The sequence below is a fragment of the Neovison vison genome, chromosome 6 (assembly GCF_020171115.1).
Source record: "Neovison vison isolate M4711 chromosome 6, ASM_NN_V1, whole genome shotgun sequence".
NCBI lineage: Eukaryota > Metazoa > Chordata > Mammalia > Carnivora > Mustelidae > Neogale > Neogale vison.
Genome location: NC_058096.1, coordinates 169483014 through 169508224, shown reverse-complemented (window position 1 = coordinate 169508224; position 25211 = coordinate 169483014). Strand labels below are relative to the sequence as shown.

At 43.8% G+C, this 25211-nt stretch overlaps 1 protein-coding gene across 2 annotated transcripts in view; it reads left to right on the top strand.

The window, feature by feature from the left end:
• Positions 1 to 400: 400 nt before the first annotated feature.
• Positions 401 to 25211, top strand: part of RBSN (rabenosyn, RAB effector) — a 29192-nt gene continuing 4381 nt past the window's right edge. Inside the window, exons 1-11 of one of the 2 annotated variants that reach the window (XM_044252930.1) lie at positions 401 to 500; positions 2662 to 2969; positions 7162 to 7302; positions 12240 to 12340; positions 13262 to 13307; positions 13422 to 13583; positions 15422 to 15663; positions 17735 to 17805; positions 22389 to 22475; positions 23591 to 23693; positions 24943 to 25047. In XM_044252930.1, the coding sequence (XP_044108865.1) occupies positions 2822 to 2969; positions 7162 to 7302; positions 12240 to 12340; positions 13262 to 13307; positions 13422 to 13583; positions 15422 to 15663; positions 17735 to 17805; positions 22389 to 22475; positions 23591 to 23693; positions 24943 to 25047 (1206 nt within the window). In that variant the 5' untranslated portion in view covers positions 401 to 500; positions 2662 to 2821. Of the gene's footprint in view, positions 501 to 2661; positions 2977 to 7161; positions 7303 to 12239; positions 12341 to 13261; positions 13308 to 13421; positions 13584 to 15421; positions 15664 to 17734; positions 17806 to 22388; positions 22476 to 23590; positions 23694 to 24942; positions 25048 to 25211 lie in introns of those variants that run through there. The other variant, XM_044252931.1, reaches the window with a different exon arrangement.

The window sequence follows — 25211 nt, the reverse complement described above, 5'->3', positions numbered from 1 at the left end:
CCGGAACTTTAACTGACCCCAATTCACTCAGAATCGCAGTTGAGAGTCGGGGAGGAAGTGTTGAACATCCCCCCACCTCCGCACCCTCACCCATCGCACACGTTGGCCAAAAGCTAAAGAATCTCAGGCTTTAGTTTTCCCATACCTACAACGGGGTGGAGAGCAAGGGGCTGACTTTACGCGTGGATCGAAAGCAGCTGGGATGGGAACACCTTGCAAAATTACCTAGTCCCATCACGTCGGTTCTTACAGCGCCTGCGCAGAAGCCGCCGGCCGCCTTGCACTGTTGGAACCCACCTCGGCCCCTACGCTCCCTCGAAGATTCGGCGCTCGACAGGCATCTGTCCGCCTGTCTTCCGGTTTCGGTGCCGCGCAGGCGCGCCTGCCGAGCGTCGAGCGGTAGATGGACATGGCGGACGGTGCTGAGTGAGGGACCGCAAAGGCCCAGAGTCTGGGCGGGAGGACCCTACCGGCCTACGTGCCAGTGGGAGCTCGGCCGGGTACAGAGGGCCGGGCAGGGCCTGAGGGGCGAGAGCGCGGCTCCCCTGAGGAACAGAGACGGGCGGGCGGTGCGGGTGTTGGATGTGTGTGGTTGTGGTGGGTGTGACGTGCGTGGTAGGAGATGTGGCTTTTGGGCCGCGAATTTCGCCTTTTTGTGCCTCCGACGATTGGGCTCTGTTTGGTTGTGTGGTTAGGCGGGGCGTGCATAGTTGTGTTTGGTTCTGCGGCTGAGGGTGGGTGGGCGGTTTGTCTCCCTAGTGCTTGTGTTTGGTTCCCTGGTTGTGTGAGGTTGAGACGTTCGGGTCCCAGTTTGTGTGGAGTTGTTGGCAGCGTTTGGTGTGGCGTCTGTGCGATGTGTGAAGTTGTCATGCCCGCTCTGTGGGGTCGAGTCTTATGTTGTGTGTGGTTATGCGACGTGTGCATAATGATATTGAATTATGTGGCGGGTGTTGTGTGCGGTCGAGTCGATGAGGAGTGAGATTGTGGGCTGTGTAGTGTATGCGGCATGAAGCCGGGTAGCGTTCATGCTGGGTGTAGAATTTCAGGATATGTAGATTTTATGTTTAATTTTTACGTGGTGTAAGAAGTGAGGGGCTTGCGTACGTTATGGTTGTGGGGTCTGGCCTGGTGGTTTCTAGTACATTTCTTTGGTTTGTGTTGTGTTTGGTTATGTGATTTTAGAGTTCAGTGACGCATTCATTCATTCTTGAGGCTTTATTGCCTTTCTTCGTGGTAGGTGCCAGGGACTGTGCTAGACCCTGGGGATAATGTAGTGGGGAAAACGCACATAGTTTCTTCCCTTACAGAGCTTAGAGTCTTATATACTTAGTTATTTTATGTATTTGTGGTTTTAAATTGATGTAAGTGCCTTGAAGGAAGTGCAGGAGCTGTCCCAAGGTAGAATGCTTCAAGTAAGAGGCATTTCCTTGAGGAAGTAAGTTTGGGTTGAGATGTGAAGGGTGTGTGTGTGTGTGTGTGTGTGTGTGTTTGATCTGTGGTTGTTACGGTGAATGCATGGGAAGGAAGGGGGCTTTCAGAGTCAGGGCATCTGAGGAACCACTGGCTGGGGTGGGAACTGAAGCCACTATTTCAGTGACTGGAAAAGGGACTGAGATCTGTGTGTATGTAGATTCTTCGAGGAAAAAAAACCAAACAGGGTCCTGGTATTTCATTTGTTTATTTTCTGGGTAACAGCCGCCCTTCAGCTTTGAGGACCAGGCAGTCCCTCTTCACAGGCCTCTAATCAGTTCCATGCAAAGCTGAGGGTTATTTATTTCCTCTTACTCTCTCCTGTGGTTTGTGACCTCAGGATCTTGGGGAGAAATTTCTCTGCTTTTGTGGAATGGTTTTGTCTGGATTCTCCCTATGACTGGGAGTTTTTCTGTGGTGACATTGGAAGTGACTTTGCCATGGCCCAGTAAAAGTAAAAATGTAACTTATTAAGCCCTGAATTGTTTAAGCACCAAATCCTTTTGTTTTTGAAGCAGTGGAAACATTAGGCTTGTTGTCCAACTGTCATTCATTGGCTTATAAAATCCAGTAAATCTATTATAGAGGAAGTACAAATATAAAACACAAAGTAGATTTTTCTTTTTACCACTGGGTTTCTAATGCTCCTCTTTAGACAAAGGTTGGGATTTTTGTTTGGTTTGGTTTTGGTTTTACTTTTGTTTGTTTTTTAAGGCGGACACTATTTCTTTTTCTGTTTGCATTTTTGATATAGGTGTAAGAGCTCAGTATATATGTGGTTGAATAGATGACCAAGGTGAAGAGGGAAAAAATTTCTTTGTATTTGTAAGTACTTCAGACATTTCCCTAGTGGCTAAAATGGCATACAAATTATGAAGTTGACCAGTTGGAGTGAATGTGAGAGAATTGCCTTGGTACTGTTTGCTTTTGAAGTTCAGTTTTCTTATCTTCAAAATCAGTGCTCCGTACTTCATTGAGTTGCCACTGTCCAGTGATGTTCTCAGATATTTAAAGATTTTGTGTTTTGGTGTAAGGATTTGAGAAAGCAGTTTTGTATTATCAAACTTGTAGTGAACAAACATTAAGTAATCTTGTTGAACTGTGAAAAGAACAAAGAAAATTCTCAGTTGCTGCTAATTTGCTTGAATTGACTTTTTTTTTTTCTTCTCCCCTTCTTCTTTCCTGTTCCAGGAAAGAAGAAAATCTTATCCAGGGCCATGATACCACTTCCCCATCATCTGTGTGCTGCTTGGTTAAGCTAATGCTGTGAGAGCCCTGGTCCCTTGGGGAGGAATCAAGCTGACTCCTGGCATGAGGCCCGTGCCTTGCAGGGGTTGAAAGGGACACTGCTATGGCTTCTCTGGATGACCCTGGGGAAGTGAGGGAGGGCTTCCTTTGCCCTTTGTGCCTGAAGAACCTGCAGTCTTTCTATCAGCTTCAGTCACATTATGAGGAAGAGCACTCTGGGGAAGACCGTGATGTCAAAGGGCAAATTAAAAGTAAGAGGCAAGAACTTTTTGCTTATCCTATTCCGTTACTGGGAGAGTTAACTCATGGGATGGTTTCATTAACTTCCATGATGCCACCAGAACATAATAAACAATAGAAAATTGATAATAATAACAGTGAACATATATGAACATGTATCTTATGTTTACCATGTGCCAGGCATTGTTCAAAGCCTTCCTATGAATAAACTTCATTTAATTCTAGCAATAACTGTTGGACTGTGAGGCATATTTTACTCATGAGGGTACTAGTCACAGAGAAATTAGATAAGTTGCCTGAAGGCACACAGTGAGGCAGGGTCTAACTTTGAACCTAGTAAATGTAATTCTTATGCTTTGCTGTCTCTTGCTACACTGAATTATCTCTTTGCCAGCCTCTAAGAATTTGAAGAATTTGAAGAATCCTTTCCTTTGCTCTGAAAGTGGAGGCACATTGTACACCCATTTCCCTGTCACAAATTCAAGCCTTCTGCCATTCTTCCTTCTTCACTGTACGTTGTCCTCTGCAGCCCAGAAAAAGGAAGGTCATAGTTGAAAAGCAAGGAGAAATAATCCAAAAAGTTAAACTTGGTTTTTGAGCTTCCCAGGCCTCAGGTCATAGAGAGAAGCGGAATGATTTTTTTCAAAGCAATTTTAACATACATAGTGATCATTTCTGAAACTTCGGATTCTAACTCTTAAATATGAAGCCACTTCTCTGGAACTCACTTTCACCTGCTTCTCCCAGCTGGCAGCATTTTTGAAGGCAATGAGATTAAAAAGGTCTGGAAGTGTATTCACAATTCTGTGTTGGGTGAGAGAGGAAGGGAGGATCATGTATTTCTAAGTGGAATTTGGCCTCCACACATGTGAGTCACATGCCCCCTGTAATCAAATAGTCCCACTCCATGTCTCACTTTTCAGTTCAGAAAAAATTGTTGAAACCATTAATATTTATGACCTCTGTCCAGAAACATGACAAAGTCAAATATTTTCAAAATCCTGAGGGCTGTGGAAAATGAGGTGGCTTCTGTCTGGAGAGGCTGGAGGAGAGAGCCCAAACTATTAGAAGGCCTCCCTCCCAAAATGTTTTGCATTTTCTCGTTTTCGGAGTTTTTTCATAAATATTATTTCTTTTGATTCTTACAGAAACTCTGCAAGAAGGTGGTTGGTTTCATTCTGCAGAGAAAAAGTGAAGCTCAGAAATGTTGAGTGACTTATCCAAGGTCATTTAGGAATTGGCAGAGCTAGGCCTTGACCCCAGGTCTTCTGTCACCTCTGAGTCTAGTGCTGCTCTTTCCACTTGGCATCACTGATGATACCAGACCCTGTGTTCCAATCACAGTTTGTTCTACAGCTAGAATGCAAACAAACTGATGATCTAGGTTTCCTTGGACAGCTGAAGGACCTCTGTGATTTTTAGTTCTCGTCCAGCCTGAGTGTGAGCTGAACTGAGTCATATACTGTGATGTCACTAAAGACTTTGATGCTAGTGGGTACACAGGTTAGACAATGTCTTCAACTTCCTGTGGTTCCCTGTTTATTAGAGGAAAAATGTTTAAGGTAACTTAGGGAGTAATAGCTGTGGGAATCCACTTAAAGAATAACAGAGTATAAATTTTATGAGTTGTGAAAAAAACTTGAAAGGATTTTTTTGTGTTTTTCCCTCTGTTTTTCCCCCACTCTGCCTCAGAAGAACTAAGAAATTGAGTTAAACATTCCTTTAGTCTAATGATCATTTGTCTAGTCAGGAAGGAAGTCTTGCTTGTGTGGGAGTTTTCTTTGTTTCAGAATCAGGAAAGTTTTAAAGATTGACATCAAAGATTTTTGAAAAGTCCTTTAAAAAGCAGGTCATGTCTTCATTTGTCTTTTGGTTTTTAGAAATTTTGTGACATTGCTGGTTTTGTCAAATGAAATGTTGAAGCCAAAAGAGCAAACCTTGGTATCAGGTTTTGGAGGCAGTTTAAGAACGAAAGTATAGGGGCATCTGGGTGGCTTGGTGGATTAAAGCCTCTGCCTTTGGCTCGGGTCATGATCCCAGGGTCCTGGGATCGAACCCCGCATCGGGCTCTCTGCTCGGCGGGGAGCCTGCTTTCCCCTTTCTCTGCCTGCCTCTCTGCCTACTTGTGATCTCTCTCTCTGTCAAAAAAATAAATAAATAAATACTAAAAAAAAAAAAAAAAAAGAACAAAAGTATAGATTTGTCATTAGTAGAAGGTGGTCAGTGAGTTTGGGCCACAGCCCTGGTTTAGGTTCAGTTTAGCACTTGCACAGTAGGTCTAAGAAAGGGTGGTTGAAAATTGGCTTTTGCTTTGTGTTTTTTTGTTGTTGTTATTTATTTTTTTCTGCTTTGTGGTTTTAAAAACATATGGGATTGTTCTTAATTGGCCCCTCTTGAAGTGCTACTCCTGGGAAGGTTGCCAGAGTGTTCTTCTGTCCTCATAAAATGGTTAAATGGAAAAAAATAAAATAAAATTTAAAAAAAGTGGTTAAATGGCATGGACTGCCTGTTTAACCCGACACAGTTTAGTCTTGTTTGCAAAAATGAATTAGTGAATGCCAACTCCAGTTTCTTGTTTGCTAACCCTTTGTTTACATCAGGAAGTTTTCTCTCCCGTGTTGTTAAGAGAGTTACTTGAATGCATTTTAGATGGTGTCCTTTAGTTCTGGTGGATGTTATTTTTTCCAGTGGGAGAAAGGCATCTCAGAGTAGCCGTTAGCAGTTTTCCCCTCTACCTGCCAGCCCCTCCATATCTGCATTCCCCAGGTTTTTGAAAAGCTTTGGTAGTGTTCTTAATGTTGTTCAGGTGACAGAGCACTTCAAAATTGTGGGAACTCCATGAAGTATGGATCTATTAAATCTAAAAGAATTGTATTTTGTATTAAATCTGGTATTTTTGGGGCACCTGGGTGGCTTAGTTGGTTTAGTATCTTTCTGTGGGTCAGGTCATGATCCCAGGGTCCAGGGATTGAGCCCCACATTGGGCTCTCTGCTCAGCAAGGAGCCTGCTTCTCCCTCTGCTCCTCCCCCTCCTTGTGCTCTCTCTGTCAAATAAATAAGTAAAATCCTTTAAAAAATAAGTAAAATAATAATAATATTTTCTACTAGATTTTAGGTACAGAAAGGGATAATTACCCCAAATTTAAGAACCTTAATGAGAGCAACATAGAATAAAGAATTTTTTTTCCCCACAAGTTGACTGCTGTTCCTTTTTAACAAACAGCAGGTCCTTTCACCTCAGCACAGGTGGCAAAAGCCCTGTTCTGCAGAGGCATAGTTTTGAATTACGCTGGCTGGGAAGAGCTGGGGTTCTCATTTTAAACAGGTGAGGTTTCCACTTGTAGCCCTGTTGCCTTATAAGCTTTGTGATCTGGGGTGCAGCAAGTTTTCCTCCTCTTTATGTCATGTCCTCATTTATAAGTAGGGATACCACCTGCCTCCGAGTGTGAGCACACATTTGCCAGTTTTTGAAAGCACTTTGTTTTGTGCCCAGCACATGCAAAGAATCAATTCAGGAAGCATTTATTGTCTCTTCTTATGAAGTCTGGTTCCCTTTGTGTTATGTTGAAGGTGTTATAACTGTTCCTTGAAACTTTTTGTCGGTATCCTCACATATGCATTCAATAAAGAGGAGGGGAAGAAGAACTCTGTGTACAGCTAACCATTATGGGGAACACTAGCCCAGGGATGTTGGTTTGGTTGAATCCCATCCTGGAAGTAAACAAAAAGTGTTTACTCGTGAGTCCATAGGGTAAATAAATACTGTAGAATTTAATTTTTTAAAAAACTTGAAGTAAGATATAGTTTACACACAAGTTTTTATGTGTACAATTCAGTGAGTTTTGAAAAATGTATATACCCATGTAACCACCTCCACAGTTAAGATCTAGGAAAAAAACATTTCCATTGCCTTGGTCCCTTCATTGAATTTGATTTTATACTTTAATTGGGCTCTTAAATTTGGCAATGAGTAATAATTTAGCTGTATATTGGCTACATAAATCAACTTACTGCCAATACTGACTTGTAAATGAATGCTCTGTGGTATTTGTAGTACTGTGGCCTAATTATTGCAATTTTATTTGAGATCCAGAATTTTTAAATAAAGTATAGTCATTTCATCAGCTCTTGTATTTTGAGATTTCCTCTGACTTTTTACTAGGTGTTTATGGATTCATTTATGGTTTTGTTTCATTTTTCAAGGTCTTGTCCAGAAGGCTAAGAAAGCCAAGAACAGGCTGTTGAAACGAGAAGGAGATGACCGAACAGAATCAGGGACACAAGGATATGAGTCTTTCAGTTATGGAGGGGTTGACCCTTACATGTGGGAACCCCAGGAATTAGGTAAGAAGTTCTGTTCATTCATTCAACAAATGTTTGCACATCTACATGTTCTCAGTGATACATTTTTTTTAAGATTTATTTATTTGTCAGAGAGAGAGAGAGAGCACGAGCAGAGGGAGTGGTAAGCAGAGGGAGAGTAGACTCCCTGCAGAGCAGGAGCCTGATGGGGGATTTGGTCATGATCTGAGCTGAAGGCAGATGCTTAACCGACTGAGCCACCCAAGTGTCCTAGTTCTTGGTGATGTTTTAAGAGTTAGCTGAGAAAAAAAAAGTGGGGTTGGGGGTGCCTGGATGGCTTAGTCAATTAAGTGTCCGACTCTTGGTTTTGGCTCAGGTCATGGTCTCACACAGGTCATGCGATTGAGCCCTGTGTCCAGGCTCTGCACTAAGTGGGAGTTTGCTTGAAGATCCTCTCCCTCTGCCCCTCCCCCCAATCACGTGCTCACTCTGTTGCTCTAAAATAAATAAATCTTTTTTAAAAAGTCAGCTTAGGCATCAGTAACCAGAATGGTCTAAGTTTCTTATGGACCTTATGTCCCAGAAGGGGGCAAAAATGGATCAGAATGAGCTAAGCATCTGCTTTGTGTTAGGCAGTGCATTAACTGTTTTACATGGATACTCATTTAATCCTCATGGCACTGGACGGGGACCTGCCTTGAGTCAAACCGCTAAGAAACTACAGAACCGAGATGGGAATCTAGGTGTTTGACATCAGCCCAGGCAGAGACTCCATTGACTAGGCTGTCTCTTCTCACATGGGATATTATTTACCTAGGGAGGCATTCACTGATTTATTTGTGCAACAGAATTTTCTGAAACACATTATTATAATACCATCGCCTACTTTCAAAATAATCATAATGGGGCGCCTGGATGGCTCAGTCAGTTAAGCATCTGCCTTTGGCTCAGGTCATGATTTCAGGGTCCTGGGATAGAGCCTCCCATTGGGCTCTCTGCTCAGCAGGGAGTCAGCTTCTCCCTCTCACTTTCCCTCTGTGCTTTCCCTTTCTCTTTCTCTCAAATAAATAAATAAAATCCTTTTTTTAAAAAATCATCTTTGTGGGGTAATGAAAATGTTCTAAGATTTACTTTGATGATGGTTGTACAACTCTGAATATGCTAAAAATCATGAAATTTGTATGCTTTAAGTGGTGGATTGTATGTTTGTGAATAATATCTCGATAGAGGTATTACCAAAAATGCCACATGAATTTGAGCTAGCTAATTTTACAGGTCCTTTAACTGTTGTATGATAACAAAACAATTATTTTTCCTGTCCATGCAATGGATAAATGTTTTCCTCCTAAGGCTTTATTATACTTTCATATTCATTATCTTTTGCATCTTTCACAAAAGCTTCATGAGGTGGAATGGGTCATGATGCTTGTTCCCATTTACAGATGAGGAAACAGGCACTAAGAAGAATTGATATTTACGCAGAGTCAGCTACCGTATTCTTCTTATAGGGCCACAATGGAATAGGTCTTTTTGGATGAGAACAATCTTAGAACTGCACTATCTGATAAGATAGGCACCAACTAGGGCCCCTGGGTGGCTCAGTGGGTTAAGCCTCTGCTTTCGGGTCAGGTCATGATCCCAGGGTCCTGGGATTGAGCCCCGCACTGGGTTCTCTGCTCAGCAGGGAGCCTGCTCCCTGCCCCCTCTGCCTACTTGTGATCTCTATCAAATAAATAAATATAATCTTAAAAAATAAAAAAGATAGACACTAACTATATGTGGCTATTTAAATTTAAGTAAATTAAAATTAAATAAAATTAAAAGTAATTTCCTCAATCATCATACACTAGCCATATTTCAAGTGCTCAGTCTATACCTGTGGCTAATGCCTACCATATTGGAGAGTGGAAACATTTTCATCATAACAGGAGAAAATGGCTTTAACAATAACACTATAGAGGGTCACCTGGGTGACTCAGTGGGTTAAGCCTCTGCCTTCGGCTTAGGGCATGATCTCAGGGTCCTGGGATCGAGCCCCACATCAGGCTCTCCACTCAGCAGGGAGCCTGCTTCCCTCTCTCTATCTTCCTGCCTCTCTGCCTACTTGTGATCTCTCTCTCTCTGTCAAGTAAATAAATAAAATCTTAAAAAAAATAAAAATAAAAATAACACTATAGGGATGCCTGGGTGGCTCAGTTGGTAAGTGTCTGCCTTCAGCTCTTGTCATGATGCCAGGGTCCTGGGATTGAGCCCCTCATTGAGTCCCCTCTCTCACAAATAAATCTTAAAAAAAAAAACCAAAAAACACTGTATATGGGGTGCCTGGGTGGCTTCGTTGGTTAAACATCTGCCTTTGATTCAGGTCATGATTGGCTCAGGTCATGATCTCAGGGTCCTGGGATCGAGCCCTGCATTGGGCTCTCTGCTCAGCGGGGAGTCTGCTTCTTCCTCTCCCTTCCCTTCTGTACTCTCGTTCTCTCAAATAAATAAATAAATCTTTAAAAAAAAATAAAAACATGGTATAATGTAACATTGTTAATTACACTTTAGTAAGAAAAATAGTAAAATTAAATAAAAATTTAAGAAATTTTCAAATCAGGGCTCCTGGCTAGTTCAATCGAATGAGTGTGTGACTTGTGATCTCAGGATTGTGAGTTTGAGCACTTTCTTGGGTGTAGAGTTATTTAAAATTAACAAAAAATTGACAAAAAATTTTCAAATGAGTATGTTGTACACCTGAAATTAATAAAGCATGTGCTAGTTTACATATAGTAATGAGTTACATATGAAAGTCAATTTGAGGGGCACCTGGGTGGCTCAGTGGGTTAAAGCCTCTGCCTTCAGCTCAGGTCATGATCCCTGGATCCTGGGATCAAGCCCCACATCGGGCTCTCTGCTCAGTGTGGAGCCTGCTTCCTCCTCTCTCTCTGCCTGCCTCTCTGCCTACTTGTGATCTCTGTCTGTCAAAAAATAAATAAAATATTTTTTTAAAAAAAGTCAATTTGAAACATGAAGGAGAAATTTCAGGCGTGTGAATTCTTATTAGCTTTTTGAGAGCCTGCCCCATGATTGCCAGTGTTAAATTATCAGAGAAATTTTCTGATTAACTCACCAGTTTCAGTAACTGGAGGAAGTTACAATTGTGGAAGGTCAGGTGAATGGCAGATTTTAAAAGTTAAGATCTGTGGTCATGCTGGGGTGCCTAGGTGGCTTAATCCGTTAAGCACCTGCTTTTGGTATTAATCCTGGCATCCTGGGATTGAGCCCCATGTCGGGCTCTCTGCTCAGGGGGAGCCTTCTTCTCTCTATGCCTGCCCCTCTGCCTGTTTGTGTACTCGAGATCCATCTCTCTCTGTCAAATAAATAAAATCTTAAAAAAAAAAAAAATCTATGGTCACGCCCAAGAATTTGAAACTAAAATGTAGATGTTAGAGAGTATGGTTAGGGGAGAAAAGAGCAAGGATAGTGCAGAGTGTAATATGTGAGAAGCTTCAGGGGGTGCACAACTTATAGGTGAACAGGCCATGCTTGGGAAGAGAAAGTGGACTGGGTGCTGGGGTGGGGGCAGCTGGGTGGGTTGGTGTTTTGGAAGAGGGGATATTTCAGTGATGCTGAAACAACAAGCGTTTTGGTTGCATTTGTGTAAGAAGTTTTGTCCTGGATCTTTGCTGCTGAGCTGATCAAGGTATCAGTTTAACCAGCTCTTCCAGTGACATCCATTAGCATTTACCTTTTGGGGGCTATTTTGAGAAGTTCTGTTTTTATTCTGATGCAAAACCATACCAACTTTGGAAAGCACAGAAAAGTATGAGAGATGTTTAAAAATTGCCCATAATGTTACTGTCCTTTTTACCAAAACTTCATGTGCCAGTATTCTAAGGACTTCATAAATTTTAACTTTTTAATCCTCGTAACAACCTTGTGGAGTAGGTACTACTGTTACCCCCATTTTGTAGATGAGTACTCCCAAGTGACACAAACATTAAAGAACTTGTTCAAGGTCACACAGTATATGGCAAAATTGAAATTTGAGCACAGGCAGGCTCCAGTCCAGGCTTTCCTCCCCCATTCTCTGAAGTCTCTGGTGTTGAGCTTTGTGGCCTCCACAGTAACCATGGTTAACATTTTAGCAAATTTGTTTCCATTTGCTTGAATTTTTAGTAAGACTTCAAACTCCTTGAATTTCTACTTGGGTTTAAAATTCATTGAAGAGGCACCTGGGTGGCTCAGTTGGTTGGGCGTCTGCCTTCGGCTCAGGTCATGATCTCAGGGTCCTCGGATTGAGCTCCATGTTGGGCTTCCTTCTTGGTGGGGAGTCTGCTTTTCCCTCTACTCCCTGCTTGTGCTCTCTCTCGCTATCTCTGTCTCTCCATCTCTCTCTCAAATAAATAAAACCTTAAATAAATAAAGAGACAAATAAATAAATAAATAAAATTCATCGAGTATAGGGGCACCTGGGTGGCTCAGTTGGTTAAGTGTCCAACTCTTGTTTTCGGCTCAGATCATGATCTCAGGGTCCTGGGATTGAGCCCCATGTTGGGCTCTGTGCTCAGTGCAGAGTCTGCTTGGTATTCTGTCTCCCTCTCCCTCTGTTCCTCTCCAGTTCTTGCACTCTCTGTCTCTTTCTTAAATAAATAAATGAATAAATACAATCTTAAAACTATATAAGGTCATCTTTAAAAAATAAAATAAAGGGGCACCTGGGTGGCTCAGTGGGTTAAAGCCTCTGCCTTCAGCTCGGGTCATGGTCCCAGGGTCCTTGGATCAAGCCTCGTGTCGAGCTCTCTGCTCAGCAGGGAGCCTGCTTCCTCCTTTCTCTCTGCCTGCCTCTCTGTCTACTTGTGATCTCTGTCTGTCAAATAAATAAATAAAATCTTAAAATAAAATAAAATAAAGTTCATTGAGGATAAGCAGCAAGGGAGAGGGGCTGTCTCAGAGAAACGACATGTCATTTATCTCCCCATTTTCTGTCCTTCTAGGTGCTGTGAGAAGCCATCTTTCTGACTTCAAAAAACACCGAGCTGCCAGAATTGACCACTATGTTGTTGAAGTCAATAAATTAATAATCAGGTTAGAGAAGGTAAATTTTGTTGTTTTAAAACTTTTTTTTACTGCAAGTATAAATTGTCTGGGAGAAAGAAAGTTGTATTTCTGCAGTTTGTATCACGTGTGTTGTATGTATTTGATGCTGGCAGAGAAATGCCCCACCTTGAGCCCACCTAGAGAGGCGCAGACAGTGGTAGACATGGTAGACAGTTGTAGCCTGAGCTGGTTTTACTGTAGGAGATGGCCCAGGTTGACAGACTTACCACACATCCAGCTTTCCTTTTCCTTCCTCTGAAGCCCACTTGGCTGCTAGAAAACCTTTCTACCTTCAAATTATTTCCTCTCTTGGGTGTCCAAAATATAGTCATGCAGTGGGGCCTGTGTTTACTCAATAACAAACAGAAGCTGGTGACAGGGTCTTTAAGGGGTACACATCCATGGTCAGCATTCAGTGTGGGAACATCTGGATTTGGCCTTCTTGTCCTGTGGTACCAGAGTGTGTCTTCAATACCCACAATCACTCCATTCTACTTTGACCCTAGAAATGCTTGTTGTGTATAACCTGGATTGTATGGTGGGTATGGTAGCAACTGCGGGTATAGTTCTTGATGCGTACTTTGTAGGGCAGAAATAAATTGCCCGGACCATGGAGAATCAGGAGTTCCCCATTGCTTTCAGTTGCCACACCTATCACATCCTTGCTACCCCTGGTTCTTGCTTAAATGGAGAACTGACAGTAAAGAGTGGGAATCAGGTCATGGGGAAGGGAGCTGCCTTCTAGATGCAAAGCTAATACTCTGTCCAATGTGAAGTTGCTTTCATGACTTGGTGGAGTTGGGGATGACAGAAGAGACTTAAAAAATGAAGACTATGAATTCCTGCTTGATGCTTCTTGCCTGTGAAAAGTTTGACATCACCTGTTTAATTCCATTTGGCACTGTTTTCTCCTTGTCAGCTCACTGCCTTTGATAGAACGAATACTGAGACTGCTAAGATACGAGGTAACTCTAGAGTTTTGCTCACATTTATTCTATTTATCTTTCTCCCTGACCAAACTTCTTTTTCAAATGGCTAGCTTTTCTGTTTGCTTGATTTTTGTTTTGTTCTTCCCAAAGCAATAGAAAAGTCCGTGGTGCCTTGGGTCAACGACCAGGATGTCCCTTTCTGTCCAGACTGTGGGAATAAGTTCAGCATCCGTAACCGCCGCCACCACTGCCGCCTTTGTGGGTCTATTATGTGCAAGAAATGTATGGAGCTCATCAGCCTCCCTTTTGCAAGTAGGTAACATGGATGCAGGGCCCTGGACCCTGATCTTCTTGTGACTAGTTTGCTTGCTGATCACTAATGGGTGATTTTTTTGTTTTTGTTTAAGTGAATGTCCCAAGGGGTCTTCATCCATTCATTTATTGATTCCATGAGGCCTGCTATAGGTAGTGGTGGGTAACAAGGGCTGGCACACTTGTTCTGTAAAAGATCAGATAGTAAATATTTTAAGCTTTATGGGCTACAGATGGTTTCTATGACATTTCTTCTTATTTTTTTAAACAACCTTTTAAAATAACCTTTGAAAAAGGTTTTAAACAACCTTTTAAAAACCATATTTAGCTCTAGGGCCATACAAAAGCAGGCTGGAGTTGGTTTACAGGTCATGTTTGCCCACCTATGGATTATAAGGCATTGTCCATTCCTGCAAAAGGTCTAGCATCTAGCAGAGGATACAGACTTACAAATAATTGCTTTATAAAGAGATAAGTACTGTGAGAGAAGTTGCATCAGACACCCAGGAGAGCTGACCAAATCATTGTCAGCTCTGCTTGGAAGTGGCAGCTGAGGCTTTGAGAGGAGACTATAAGAAAGAGTCTTAGAAAATGAGCAGCAGGCTAGTCCTTTCCTTTGAAATAAAAGTCACAGTTTATTGTCATATAGAACAGACTGTAACATCATAATACGAGAGACACTGGGTGCTGAAGGAATTAAGAGTGTGGATGCTCAGGTTTGGGAGGTGATGTTTGAGAAAAGCCTAAAAGACAGCCAGGATTTCAAAGAGGTAGGGCAGGAGAGATCCTAGGTAGAGTGCAGAGTAGGAGCGAAGCTGTGGGAGGGCCCTGGGGGAAGGTTGGTAGATGAGCAGGATAGAATAGTTGGGGGAGTGTAGGGGACATGTTTGAGAATTATGCAGATGGTGGCTACAAGGTTAGGTGGAACCAGAGGGTCTAAAACTTTGAGTCTAATGTGGTTAAAAGTTGCTAAAGGTGATCTCATGGGCTTTAGGCCAATTCTGGGATATTTGGGGTAGTTTCGCAGTTCTGAGGAGTTCTGCTGACTCTGCTTCTGCTGTTGGCTACAGATCATCTGGACAACGTGGGATAGAAGGAGATGCTTCCTCTGTCCAGTTCTGACATCCAGCAGGCACACATTACCTTGATAGCCTTCCCTTTCTCCCTGAGACTGACTTTCTGTCTTACCTGAGACTTCATAAGCAATGCTTTTGAAACACTATTCACTTTTCTTATCTTGCTAATTAACATCTACTGGGCAGCTGCTGTGGGATAGCCCTGTTGGTTATATTGGGGTACAAGTATGAATAAGACAGTTCCTACCCTCCCAGAGTCACAGATTCATAGAGCAGCTCTGGGTATACAAATAATTGTTATACAGGGAGAAAAGCAGAAAGTGCTCCAAGAGGGATGATATGGTAGGACCTGATAGGAAGGGCATATTGTTTTTGCCTCAAGGAATAGAGTAGGGCTTCTGGAAGCTGAGCTTTGGAAGGGGTAGGGGTCAGGTGTTTGGGAGTGGGGAAGTCTGTCAGGATAGTCTGGGCAGAAAGTGGATTGTGTTGGGTCAGGTTAGGAATGGGCCCCAGAGCCTCAAGGAGAGACCTTCCTTGGCTGTCTGTCTTGTTCCTGGCTGGCAGTGGGAGTCCCTCCCACCAGAGCCTGACCTTGGGAAAGCAAAGGTGTGGTGCTTCTTGCCCATAACACAGCCTGGATCAGTGCCTGTGGCCCCTCCTCTGTTACCTGGATCAGCTCCTGTGGCCTTCCCTCTGTTGTGAGCAGTGGGGTGATTGGAGGCTGCAGGCTCACTGCCAACTGTCTTGTGTTGTGCTTTACAGACAAGCTCACCAGTGCCAGCAAAGATTCCCTGAGCACCCATACCAGCCCCAGCCAGTCACCTAATAGTGTCCATGGCTCCCGCCGGGGCAGTATCAGCAGCGTGAGCAGTGTAAGCTCCGTCCTGGATGAAAAGGATGACGACCGGATCCGCTGCTGTACACACTGCAAGGACACGCTGCTTAAGAGAGAGCAGCAGATTGATGAGAAGGAGCACACCCCCGACATTGTAAAGCTCTATGAGGTGACTCACTGTGCGTGGTCCTGGGTCTGATTTGAGATGCTGATTTGCCTGTTGATTTTGTACATGCTTGCATATTTTGGAGAATGCTTTGGGAAGTCGTTCCTTTGAATCATTTTTAGTTTCTAATAAAGGGCCTTGGTATAGTTTCCTAGCCAGGGTCATGGGTGATTCATCCTGGGTATGTTGCAATAACCTTGTTCCATCACCCCTCCTTGCCCACTTGAAAGCAGGAGGTTGGAGACTTTGTTGGCCCAGGGGCAAGAGGAGGAAGGATGGTTGCCATGTTGTGTGGACAGGATTTGTGGGTGAGGGGTAGTGGAGCTGGAGCAGGTATGAACAGCGGGCCAGAAGAATCCTGAGAAACTCACTTGGGAGCTTCAGGCTTTATAGGTTTGAGTGACTGCCCATGGGCAGAGAGCTTCCCTTTTAAGTCCATTCAAATGCCTCTGCTGTCATTACCACCAGCAATCCCAGAACACATTCGGTAGATGCACACTTTGAAAGAGAGGAACATATGCCATGCAAAAACGGGATTCAGAGTCAGACAGGGCATGAGTCTGCCTTAGTCTCCCAGTGGCCAGGGGGACCTGCAGGCTGAGAAGGATTAGCCAGCTGGAGGTTTCATAGGCAGGTGACTGGAGATGGGAAGGGGAGATCAGGTTGGTGGAGGTAGCAGCTCGTGTAGAACCCTGAGCAGAAGAGCGCCCAGGCCTTCCTCCACTTCCAGTGGGGCCACATCTTGATAAAGTCATCCCAAATTGAAAACATCGGAAGTCGAAAGTACCTTTAATACACCAAATCCGCCAGTGTGGGAGCCTGGCCTACACTAACCATGTTGGGAACACTGACATCGGCCTGCAGTTGGGCAGAATCTGCTAACACAAATCTGTTTGATCACAAAGTGCTGAGTATATCATGTAACTTACTGGATACTGTGCTGAAAGTGAAAAAAAGTTGTAGGAGTACAGGATGGCTGTAAGGGTATTGGTGGCTGACCCTGTGATTACGTGGCCTGGAGCTGTGGCCGCTGATACTGCCCAGCGTCATGGGAAAGTGTACTGCATGTTGCTAGCCTGGGTAAAGAGCCATACTCAAAGTTCCAAGTACGGTTTCTACATTCGCCCATCACTTTTGCACTGTTTTGAAGTTGAAAAATCATGAAGTCTAACCATTGTTAAGTTGGGGACCATCTGTATATTTGTCTGTTGATCACTGAGTGGTCACTCTTAGCAGATCTGTGGGTCATAATGGCTGCATTTCTGGAATCACCACAAAAATACTTAGACTACTAGAAATGGTGTTAATGAAACCCTGCCCTGAGCTACAGATGTAGCCATTATCCATCCTAAGTATGGAGTTCATGACCTGATAACTCATTTTTATAAATAGCCACCCTGTTTTTTCCTTCCTTCACTTCTTTTTTAAAGGTTTTATTTATTTATTTGACAAAGAGCACAAACCGGGGAGTGGGAGAGAGAGAAGCAGGCTCTCTGCTGAGTAGGGAGTCCAATCCGGGCCTTGATCCCAGAATCCTGGGATCATGACCTGAGCCAAAGGCAAATGTTTAAGCAACTGAGCCACCCAGGCATACCCTCCTTCCTTCATTTTTTAAGTGATCCCTGGCGATGCCTTTTGCTAGTATTTTTCATCACCTGGCAGAGAAAGAATGTAGCCACCAATTCCTTTCCTTGCCTTGGTAAACTCATTGGCTTGTGTCCTGGAAGGCTTTGCTCCCTGCAAAAACATCCTGTCAAAAGTTCTGCCCTCACTTTCTTTCCTTCCTACAAGATTTACTGCTTGTAAAGGAGGTCTGTAAATCAGGAAATTGATAACAATAAAAATGAATACGAAAACACTGCATATTTCCAACTATACATTAAAAAAAAATTTTTTTTTAAAGTAGACTCCACTCCCAAAGTGGGGCTTGAACTCAGAATCCTGAGACTAATATTTGCGTGCTCTGAGCCAGCAGGCACCCTGGAAATTGTACATTTTAAATACATCTCCTTTGATGCAGCGTAACTTGTTTGTACCTTGAGAGCACCACTCACTTCTTTTGTTTTGTCCTTAGAAATTACGACTTTGCATGGAGAAAGTTGACCAAAAAGCTCCTGAATACATCAGGATGGCAGCATCATTAAAGTAAGCTATTCCTCTGTTTTTCTAACTCAGTGATGACTGTGGGTACTTTTAGCATAGTTCCTCAGTAGCTGAAAATTACAATCTTAATTCTGGCTGCTTTCCTTCTGTAACCAACTGTGGGGAATCTTTGTCATGTTTGTATTTCTGTGTGGCACGTGTTACAGTCCTCGGTAGCCATGTTCAAGGGACCCCAGTTGTGATGGAGCAGGCTGGGGAGGGGCCTCAAGACAGTAGGCACTGGAGGTGAGCAGGGACAGTGCGCCTCGTGTGCTGCGCCGGAGAATACTGCTTCAGGCTGGCACCAGGCATCAGGGCTTAGAGCAGGCATTTCCTTTAGAGCAGCGGTTGACACACTTCAGCCTATGGGCCAAATCTAGCCTGCCACCTGTTTCTTTTTTTAACTAAGATCTAATTTACACACCAAAAAATTAATAATAATTTATGCATCCTTTTCATGTGTACAGGTTAGTGGTTCCTCACAGAGTCATAAAACCATCATCACTGTCCAGACCATTTTTATCATCCAGAGAAAGCCCACCCCTGTTAGTAGTCACAGCATATTTCCCTCTCCCTGGCAACCACTGGTCTGCTTTCTGTCTATGGACGTGCCTCTTTGGGACATTTCGTATAAATACATAATTCTTCTTGTCTGGCTTCTTTCACATAGTGTAGTGTTTTCAACATTCACCCTTGTGGCCCCACGTGTTAGGGTTCCATTCCACTCATGCAAATGCATTGTATGGACACACCACGTTTTGTGTACCTGTTAGTCCGTTGATGAACATTTGGATTTTTCCACTTCTGGCTATTGGATTTATCCACTTCAGTAAATATTCCTGTAAAAGGTTTTTGTGGACGTATAATTCTGTTTCATTTGGGTTTCTACCTAGGTGTAGAGTCACTGGGTCATACGGCAATTCTAGGTTTTAAACTTCTTGAGGCCCTGCCAGACTGTTTTCCAAGACGACTGCACCACTTTACATTTCTGCCAGCAATGCATGTGCTTTTCAGTTTCTCCATATCCTTGCCAATGCTTGTTATTGCTTTTTCAAAAAAAATATTTAACTTATTTATTGGAGAGAATGAGACAGAGATCATGAGAGAGGACAGGAGCAGGGAGAAGCAGGCTACCCATCGAGCCTGGAGCCTGATGCACGACTCGATCCCAGGACTCTGGGATCATGACCTGAGCCGAAGGCAGTCACCCAACCAGTCACCCAACTGAGCCACCCAGGCACCCTTTTTTCTTTTAATGAATAAAATTTTATTGGTGCATAGCCATGCCCATTTGTTTGACTGTAGCTGCAAACTGCGGCTTTGGCAGCAGAGTTGAATAGTTGTGTCAGGCACTCTCTGGCCTGCAAAGCTAAAAATATATATTATCTGGTCCTTTACAGAAAATATATGCTGACACTCTCTTAAGAGCATTGCTCCTTCTGCAGGTTAGTGGTACGTGAGCTAGAATTTGAAGTGCTACCACTAGAATCAGGTTACAGCAAGTCTTTTCCCAACCTGCAGAAAAGCATTTATGGGATCCAGTGCTCTCCATGTGAGGACTATCTGCCTTTGTCTTTAGCCTGTATTACCCACCTGCCACCTTTGTAGTGGTGCATGTGGAATTAAATGGGTCTTGTTTTTTTTTTTTTTTTTTTTTTAAAGATTTTATTTATTTATTAGAGAGAGAGCAAGAGAGCACAAGCAGGGGGAGAAGCAGGCTCCTCGCTGAGCAGGGAACACAGTGTGGGACTTGATCCTGGGACCCCAGGATCATGACCTGAGCTGAAGGCAGATGCCCAACCAACTGAGCCACCCAGCCGCCCTAAATATGTCTTGTTTAGAGCAAACCTGTATTTTTAGTTGCCCATTTGCTGTGGCAGTGTGTTATATTGTCTCCATAAAACAAAGCTTGGGGCTCCTGACTGGCTCAGTCAGTAGATCATGGGACTCTCAATCTCAGGGTTGTGAGTTCAAGCCCCATGATGGACATGGGTCCTACTTAAAAACCACAAAGCTTGGCTTTTCCTTCATGATGTCAGTGACCACATTCTAAGTCTATTGTGTGGATCTCACATGAAAAGAAAACGAACTTTTTCATTTACACAGTCCTTAAGGGTCTTAGGAGTCAGTAAATGTCTGACTTACAAAGTATGAGCAACTAAACCCAGTTGGTTTGTGCCAAACACACCCCTTCTCTTGTATGTCTCCCTGCCTCTACTCTTGTTCTGGGGCTCTTTCTGTTCCTGTTCCTTCCCCCAGTGTGTTCCAGCCCATGGGGAGGGGAAAGAGGGAAGGGAACAGAAAAGAAGTAGAGAAACCATTGTGGACCACCACCATTTCCTCCAGTCCTAGCAACTGGGCGTCTGCAGCCCCTGGCAGCAGACAGTATAAGGCGAGGACACCCTCTTTCTCCAGCCCTCCCAGCCACCACAGTCCTAGGGACTCTCTCTCTTATATTTGCACCCTCTATGCCCCATTCTTCCTCTTTTCATTCCAAGAGCACTGGTTCTGAAGAACAGGAGGAAAGGACACATTTTCTTTTCTACCTGCAGTTCACTGAGCAGTAATTTTGATTAGTGAAGCATATAGCCTCCCTACGGGTAGGTTGGGAGAAGCAGCTCAAGTAATTCTGATATCTGCCTCCCCTAAATGGAGTATCCTTGGCTTGGCGCACCTATCTCATGCTCTTTTCCTACCTGGAACTTCCAGGACTCAACACCCCTCCTCCCACCTGTGCCCACTGGTTTGAAATTAGAGCAGGACTATCTTCTTCCTGGATGTCAGCAAGGAGAACTGTGTTCCTGGCAGTCTGAGCTGGCACTCAACTTTCCCTCAATACGTCGTTCCCCAGGGGGTTCCTTCCCCTGAGTCTGTTGTTTTTCTTGCTTTGTGCCTCAGACACAGCTGTGGGTCACTGGGCCTCCCCATCCAGCTGGGAAACTACCATTGCTGAGCACATTTCCAGTGTCTAACTCCTACTCGTTCTCCAAAGACTGGTTCTAAAGGGCTTTAAGCTCATTTTACTCCCTCATTCATTCAGTGGATATTTACTGAACGCTAGTTGTATGCCAAGTACTATTTTAGGTACAGGGGCTGTAGCAATGAGCAGTGAAGGCCGTGTCTGCTGCCCTGGCGCTTCATTACCATGGGAGCACAGTCATAAGTGAGTGAACAAATCATGAGCAAGATAACCAGACGTGATAGGTGCCCTGTGGGGAATATGTTTGGTCCACGTGACTGAGACAGGTAGGGGTGGGGGCGGTGCTTTCAGATTTGAACCAACCTTGTTATTTTCCATGGGACTTGGAGATATCAAGACAAAGTGCAAGTATTCCCAATTCTGCCCTGATGTTCTTTTTGCAAACTGTGCAGTTTGAGATGATGAAACCACCTTATTGGATCCTCCAATTATAGCACACACCGAGATTTTTCCAGCTAGGGCAGGTCAGCTCAGCAGCCCTTTCTGCTTATTTAACTTAAATTGCTGCTGCCTCAGGATGGGAGCTGAGTGGCCATTGCTGGGGCTGCATTAACAGCTGCAAGATCTTCTGAAGTCATTTTCTTTTCAGTGAGCACTGATACAGCTTGGCCATGTGCTAGTTACTGAGGCTAAAAATAAGCCATCATAACTGAACTTGCATTTCAGGCCTGACAGAGTGACACCTTTGTAAACAAACAGTTCTTAGATCCCATAATAACTGCTATTGTTCCTCTGAGTTAAGTGGAATGAAGCCACTTTGCCCTTCCCTGCAGTCCCCTGCTCCACCCTTGGCAGTTATCCCCTGTCTCCTCCCTGCTTTATTTGGTGTCCACGTGCCTTTCTCATGTGGGGAGCAATTGTTCATGAGGCTCAGGAGTGTTGGCAACTGATACAGTGCCGTGCTGCGTATGGCTAGATGTTGGGGATTCCTTGGTCAGCTTTCTCGTTATTCGTGTTCTCCCTGGGGATAGTCTTTGAGTGAGAAAAGCCCACTGCTTTCTCCTCAGATGTAGGGTAACCTGCTTATTTAGTAAGCCACTTCTTCTTTTTTTTTTTTTTTTAAACTTTTTTTTTTAAAGATTTTATTTATTTATTTGACAGAGAGAAATCACAAGTAGACGGAGAGGCAGGCAGAGAGAGTGAGGGAAGCAGGCTCCCTGCTGAGCAGAGAGCCCGATGCGGGACTCGATCCCAGGACTCTGAGATCATGACCTGAGCCGAAGGCAGCGGCTTAACCCACTGAGCCACCCAGGTGCCCAGTAAGCCACTTCTTATGTCTTACTAGGTATGATGAAATTGTTCAGGGAAAGTAGGCTGAAGTAGATTCATTTGCATTTATTTTGGTGATGAGCATTAAGAGCTAGTCCTTAAAGGCCTAGGCACAAATCTGTCCCTGTGGCGTCTGCAAATTAAAAACAGCTTCCAGTTGATTAGCACTTAAAGGAGTGAGCCCTGCATTATGTACAAGAGTGTGAAATAATACCACTTGGAGAGAATTAGCTGTTTCTCCCTTTGTAAGACCCTAAACCTTTAGAGCCCTTTTCCACACCACTCTCTAGTCAGCATGGTGAAACTTGAATGAAACATTTCCATGATTTTTCTTTAGTGCTGGGGAGACAACCTACAATCTGGAACATGCTGGTGACCTTCGAGTGGAAGTGCAGAAAGTATACGAACTCATAGATGCTTTAAGGTGAGACCTGTGAGGTGATGTCTGACTTGCTACCTTGAGTGGAGGAAGTGCTGTTTCAGTGAGGGGGTGGGTGGCTGGCAGTACCCAGAGTCCTGGTGACAGGGCGTATGTGTGAGGAGCAGACTGAGGTAGTGCCCGCTCTGGCACACAGCACATCTCAGTAACTTGGTTTAGGTTTCTGATGTTCATTAATATTAGAGAAATAGGAACTGATTATTGACACCATCTTTATACCAGCCATTGGTTGTATCCACATCTTATTTATTCAGTCAAATTTAGCTGGTGCGGTAGGCATTACTACCCTTACTTTGTAGTTGAGAAGATGCATCACAACTGGCAAAGCCATGGAGCCAGGATAGAAACCCAGATTCTTTCTTCAAGTCAAGAGCTGCTTTTTAACCATGGACTGGCTGTTGGGGTTAAATGAGCTTTTTGAGGTGTAGAAAGTATAGTGATTCAGAGGGAGAACTGAGATGAGGAAGCCTTGTTCGTCCATCTCTACAGGACTGAACATATAATTTGTGGGACCTAGTGCAAAATGAAAACACAAGTCCTGGTCAGGATTATTAAGAATTTTAAGATACGGGTCTCAAAGTGGCTGCAGCCTCCTGCTGCCCAGTGTTGCCCCCAGCAAGGTCTACAAACCCCCTGCCCCAGTTTCAGCTTGTGTACCAGCCTGGCAAAGCCAGTTGCTTCCTGCCTTCCCTACCTCAACCCAATCCAGGGGCCCAGGGGGGTGTCCCTCACTGACCCCCCAGGGCCTACTCCCTTAAAAAAAAAAAAAAAAAGAAGGAATTTTAAGATAGTAACACCAGAATATTAAACCAGGCATGGGCACTTACCCATGAAGTTGGTGAACTCACCATGAACTGACTGCATGTGTGGTAAGTTCCTCAGTGGCTGAGTGATGGTTAGATACCCCAATGCTGTGTCAGGGGCCTTAGCTAGGACCAGAGGGTAAGGAATGAACTTTGCCTTCAGGGACATTCCATGGGAGTCTTTAACCCACTTCCTCCATGGACGGTCCTGGCACAAAAGCCCTGCTACTCAGAGATTTCACCCTTGTTTCTGGGGCTGGCAGCGCCTGTTACATTGATGTGTTTGTCCTGATTCAGTAAGAAGATCTTAACCTTAGGCTTGAACCAGGACCCTCCACCACATCCAAACACTTTGCGGCTGCAGAGGATGATCAGATACTCAGCTACACTTTTTGTGCAGGTAAAGCATCTTGTGGTGTCAGAAACAGCTCATTTGCCTCCCCTGCTTTTCTGCCTCTCAGAAAGCAGACCATGCCAATGGTTTGTTCTCTATTTGTACCTTTATTATTTTTTAAAATTGTAAATATAACTATGTCAGATTTAGCGAAAAATCTGGACTACAGAGAAAAATAAAAACTTCTTAATTCTATGTCCTTAATACCATCACATATCATTCTGGTATATTTTCTTCTTTTTTTCATTTGTATTCGTTATATAAAGTAGTTATGATTAGTGCATATTTACAAATTTATGTCTTTTTAACACTGAATTTTATATCATAAACACTTCTTACATAGTCTTTATTTAAACAGTTACTGTTTGGGGCACCTGGGTGGCTCAGTTGTTAAGCATCTGCCTTTGGCTCAGGTCATGATCCCTGGGTCCTGGGATTGAGCCCCACATCGGACTCCCTGCTCAGCAGAAACCCGGCTTCTCCCTTTCCCACTCCCCCGCTCATGTTCCCCCCTCTCACTGTTTCTCTCTGTCAAATAAATAATTTTTAAAAACAAACAAAATAAACAGTTACTGCTTGAATGGCTATAGAATATGACTTTCTGTGCACCATCCTTTAATTATTCCCCTTTCATTGGTCATCTGATAGATTCCTGCTTTTTCTGGTGTGACTGTAGCCTGACAGACATACTGATACATGCCATTTCTTCCTCAGGATAAGCTCCCAAGGGACTCTTCCTGGGCTATTCCTTGGGAGGAAACAGCTGATTGTTCGTGGACAGACTAACCCTGGCTGGTTAGAGCTGAGTTGCTTCTGTCTGGAGCACCCTTTGGGAGAGCCACAGTGAACCATATCTGGGGCTTAATGACAGAGCAAGCTAGCGCAGCCCTGTTGGGTTGGTTTTCCAGCACCGTATTGCAGAGAATTAGGCCCCTTCTCCTTTTGACTAGTGTTGTGTTCAGCAGTCATTTGGTGAGTGCCTGCTGTCTGGCAAGCAATGTGATAGGTGCCGTGTGTCCTGCCACAAGCAAAAAGGCATTCCTCTTCTCAAAAAGCTTTTTTTCTGGAAGGAGATAGACAAGAAACAACTACAACGTATAGTTTATAAGATGGGGGAAAGTACTGTGGAGAAACATAGAGCAGGGAATGGGTAGCGGGAGTGTGGGGCTCGGATGGGATCTTATAAACAGACTTCATTAGGCTTATCTTCTTCCTAAAAGAATTTAAATACAAAACTGCCCGTGACTCCCTACAGGAAAAGCTTCTGGGTTTGATGTCACTGCCAACCAGAGAACAGTTTGAGGAACTGAAAAAGAAAAGGAAACAGGAAATGGAGAGGAAGAAGATCCTGGAGAGACAGGCAAGTGAAACACAGGGATGCTTGCAGCCTCTTGAGCCCAGAGGCTGCTCCAGACTCCCAAGTGGTCCTCTGTGAGATCGCTCTCCAGTCTGCATCTCTCTTCTGGTCTTTTCTGGCCTTTCCTCTGTAGATTCAGAATAGTTGTTTTTCTTCCCAGGTCAGAC